The 4,568-nt window shown below is 35.2% G+C and overlaps 1 protein-coding gene across 1 annotated transcript; it reads left to right on the top strand.

Annotated features, from left to right (window-relative positions):
* Nucleotides 1-746: 746 nt before the first annotated feature.
* LOC148297867 (uncharacterized) lies at nt 747-2,765 on the top strand. The gene is made up of 3 exons (XM_088251231.1): nt 747-991; nt 1,594-2,403; nt 2,514-2,765. Exons 1-3 carry the CDS (start codon nt 844-846, stop codon nt 2,546-2,548), a joined length of 993 nt encoding a protein of 330 aa, XP_088107357.1. The 5' UTR covers nt 747-843; the 3' UTR covers nt 2,549-2,765.
* Nucleotides 2,766-4,568: the final 1,803 nt, after the last annotated feature.

The following is a 4,568-nucleotide window of genomic DNA, read 5'->3' as shown; positions in this document are numbered from 1 at the left end:
GGTTTCAAGACAGAAGGAATCTTTTTTTTTTTTATATTTCTTTTTAATGAAATAGGAAGAGAAAAAAGAAGAAAACGATAACAAAAAGAAAAGAGAGAGAATGTGTGAGAAGAATAAATAAAAGAGAGAGAGCAAGAAAAGAAGAAGAAAACGATAGAAAAAAAAAAGAAAAAAAAAAGAAAAAGAGAGAGAAATTAATAAAATAATTATTTTTTAGTCCGACACAGTACTAAATATAGGTCTTCACTATTTTTACAATCTAGCTCCTTAGTCCGACGCAGCACCAAATGTAGCTCAGTACTTAATCCAGTTTTGGCCAATCTGAACTAATTTAAGACAGTCCTAGGATTTAGTCTAGCCCATGATACTCCACCATACCAAACAACCCCTTAAAGTCTTATGTTATCTTATCATGTGAGATTGCCAATCAAGATGGTTGATGTAAAATTGCATTGCACCAGACCATCATTAGCTTCAGACATGATCTTCTATAATTTATCATCTATTTGTAGTCGTATGTAATTTATCAATTCACAATCGGAAAAGATGTGCTTATATCAATTCACTACCAGAAAAGTTGTGCTTATATCAAGATGTCTTATGTGTAAGACAAATCCGTGTCTTAGTCTAAGTTGTGGTCTTCTAATCTTATCTGGTTTGGAGGAACTCTAATTGATCAGGAAGTATTAATCCTAATACCAGTAGGATACTCAATCAAATAGTGCGATCACACTGAGATAGGAGTATCTTAAGGATTCCTAATTCAATATGGATTAAAATATCCTATTCCTAAGCAAACAGAATCTGTTCGAGTACTCCTTGATGGGTAAGGTACTGGAATAGATGCTTATAAATAAGGTCCCTTCCCTGTCGGCTAAATTTTTCGCATCAGAAAACTCACCCCATCCAGAGATAGAGATAAAGAGCCGAGTAGGAGAAGAAGATCCTTATTCACAATCAAGAAGATACTTATTCACAATGTTAGATCAAGGTTAGTATTTGAGATTCAAAGACTAGAAAGAACTTACATGTGGTATCAGAGCACTAGGTCTTGTTCTCTAATCTAACCTACAGATTTATATAAAATTGCTGCTAAAATAAAATTTTGATAATTAGTCATGAAGCATGTAGACTTTAACCAATTGCATATCTTATGTGATAAGGTATGATCAAGGGCATCAAGAATATCTGCTCGATCATGCTAGAAAGACTATTGATCAAAGACTGTGAATTATTATTGCTTAAATTAAGTAAGCCACAGCTGCTTAATTGTTGCAAGAGTAATTTTCAATCGAAAGATTGATCTATACTTGCATCACAACTGGTAGCCTTTTGTGATTACTTCTATCCACAGATAGTAAGTACACAACTGATAACAGATGTGATGGTACAATATGGATGAAGGGACTGAACAGACTAACAAGAAAACTTCTTAATCCACATATGAGAAGTTCTACTTGTGTAGGAAGTTTGTTCAAACTCTAAATCCGGTATTTAGGAACATGTTCAAATCACAACCCACAGGTGTGAATTGATAATGTTTAAGTAAAGTTTAATGGGGATAGTTATTTATTATTTGTTATATGTTTACAGTGAATCCTTCAAACTATCAATCCATTGAAACATTGTCTAGATCAAATTACCAAACATGGAAGCAAGATATGGAAATTTCTTTAGGTTTTCTTGATTATGATTATGTGCTTAGAGAAGAACCTGTTCAAGAACCAGCAGCAGATGCTTTTGCAGCAGTGAAAACCAAATATGCCAAGTGGGAAAAGGCTAATCGTATGAGCATGCTAATTATGCAAAGGTCAATGGCATCATTTGTGAAAGGTAGCATTCCCAAATCTAAGAATGCTAAACAATACTATGAAGCTATTGCACAGAGATTCAAGGAGTCTGAGAAAGCTGTCAAAAGTACCTTACTAAATCAGTTGATTAATATGAGGTATGATGGACAAGGATGTGTGAGAGATCATATTACGAATATGATTGACGTTGGAACTAAGTTGCAGGATTTGGAAATGAATGTAGATGAAGATATGATGGTTCATCTTGCCTTGAATTCACTGCCTAAGGAATTTAAGTATCTCAAAGATACCTACATTGCTCAAAAGGAAAGTTGGACACTGAATGATCTTATCACCATATGTGTTCAACAGGAACACAATATAATAAGAGAAAGAGGTGCAAGAATGGTGAATCTGGTGCAGTCAAAGCAAAATAAGGAATATAGGAACAAAGGTACTGCTGCTGGAAAAGAGAAAGAAAAGGAAAAGGACAATAACAGCCCAAATGCTCTGAAACCAGTGGGATTGAAATGCTTCTTCTGTAAGAAAACTGGGCATATGAAGAAGGAATGCAGAAGGTATAAGAAATGGTTGGACAAACAGAAAACTAAAGGTAAAAGTGATCAAGTTTTGGTTTGCTTTGAATCCAATTTAGTTGATTTTACTGATGATTCATGGTGGTTAGACAGTGGTGCATCTATTCATGTGACTAATTCTTTGCAGGGGTTCATAAAGAGGAGGCTGCCAAGCAAGGATGAAGTGAAAGTGTTCGTAGGCAATGGAGATAAAGTGCAAGTAGATTATATTGGAGTAGTTAGGATTGAACTAGATTCTGGTTTTGTTTTTTATTTAGAAGATGTGGTTTATGTTCCCTCAATGAGGAAGAATCTCATCTCAGTTACTAGGCTTGTAAAGTCAAAGTTCACTTTGAACTTTGATGATTTTGGTTGTTCTATTTTCAGAAATAAAAGTTTAGTTGGAAAAGCAAGTATTATGGATGCTATGTTTCGATTAAACTGCAAAGAAACTATGCAAATCAACTCAGTTCAATCCAAACCTTGCAAAGAATTATCATTTAAACTATGGCATAAGAGACTTGGACATATTTCAAAGGAAAGAATCAGTACACTATGTAAAGAATTAGTTCTACCACCATTGAATCATGATAATGCAGATGATATATGTATAGAATGTACAAAGGAAAAATTGACCAACCTAAGAAAGAAAGGTGTTGTAGGAAGTCCAGGTGTATTGGAATTAATCCATATAGACATATGTGGACCATTCCCAACTCCAACTCATGAAGGGTTTAACTACTTCATCACTTTTACAGATGACTACTCGAGATTTGGACATGTTTATCTGATCAAAGAAAAATCCAGTGCTTTGTACATGTTCAAAATCTATAAAGCTAAAGTGGAAAACCAACTAGACCTAAAGATAAAATTTGTAAGGTCTGACAGAGGAAGGGAGTTCTATGGGAGATTTGATGAAACTGGGAGGAATCCTGGCCCTTTTGCAAGGTTTCTACAGCAAGAAGGAATCATTGCTCAATACACTAATCCAGGGACTCCACAACAAAATGGAATTGCAGAGAGGAGAAACAGAACTTTAAAGGATATGATAAGAAGCATGATGTGTTGCACAAACTTACCAATTTTTCTATGGGGAGAAGCTTTGAAAACAGCAAATTACATACTCAATCGAGTACCAACCAAGAGTATCAACAATATCCTCCCTTATGAAATTTGGAATAAGAGAAAACCAAGCTTGAAACATTTGAAAATATGGGGTTGCAAGGCAGAGGCTAAGCTGTATAACCCTATGGAAAAGAAGTTGGATTCGAGAACTGTAAGTGGTTATTTCATAGGATATCCAGATAGAACTAAGGGATACAGATTTTATTGTCCTAAAAACACTACCAGATTTGTGGAAACTCAGAGGGCAGTGTTTATAGAATATGAAAGTGAGACAATCGAAGATGAAAATTTTGAGTTTGATGAAGGTATTACAGAAACTGTGGAAACAATGCAAACTGACATTTTGGTTTTACCAAGTTTTGACTTGAATGGTGATCAAAACAACCAAGAAGGGCAAACTGATACAGACCCTATGGTAACTGAAGAAGAAACTCAAGAAAATCAGGTTTTACTACCTGAAAATCAAGATGCAGTTCGAACACAAGAAGGCATTAATAATCAGACAAATGCAGGACTAAGAAGGTCAGAAAGACCAAAGAAACGTGCTTTACATGATGATTATTATGTTTACCTTCAAGACTCAGAGCATGATGTGAATGACATTGAGGATCCTATGAACTTCAAGCAAGCAATGATGAGTGACAAAAATGAAAATTGGTGGGCTGCTATGAAATCAGAATTAGGTTCCATGGAAAAGAATGGAGTTTGGGAGCTTGTGCCTCTACCACAAGGGTGCAAACCAATTGGCTGCAAGTGGGTGTTCAAAACCAAGAGAGATTCAAAGGGACAGATAGATAGGTAAAAGGCTAGATTGGTTGCTAAGGGGTTCACACAGAAAGAAGGAATTGATTTCAATGAAACCTATTCACCTGTCTCAACAAAAGACTCCTTTCAAGTAATTGTGGCTCTAGTAGCTCATTTTGATTTACACTTGCATCAAATGGATGTTAAGACTGCATTCTTGAATGGAAACTTGGAGGAAGAAATTTATATGCAACAACTAGAAGGTTTCATTCAAGATAAGGGAGAAAATCTGGTTTGCAAGTTGTGTAAATCAATCTATGGTCTAAAACAAGCA

Source organism: Prunus avium, chromosome 1, assembly GCF_965620075.1.
Source record: "Prunus avium chromosome 1, drPruAviu1.hap1.1, whole genome shotgun sequence".
Classification (NCBI taxonomy): Eukaryota; Viridiplantae; Streptophyta; class Magnoliopsida; order Rosales; family Rosaceae; genus Prunus; species Prunus avium.
This window is presented reverse-complemented; position numbering and strand designations above follow the sequence as displayed.

Coding starts and splice junctions, on each gene's coding strand:
- LOC148297867 (XM_088251231.1), top strand. CDS start 844: ATGCTTATAAATAAGGTCCCTTCCCTGTCGGCTAAATTTTTCGCATCA. Junction 992..1,593: donor ATTCACAATGTTAGATCAAG/GTTAGTATTTGA, acceptor ATATGTTTACAG/TGAATCCTTCAAACTATCAA. Junction 2,404..2,513: donor GGACAAACAGAAAACTAAAG/GTAAAAGTGATC, acceptor AATTCTTTGCAG/GGGTTCATAAAGAGGAGGCT.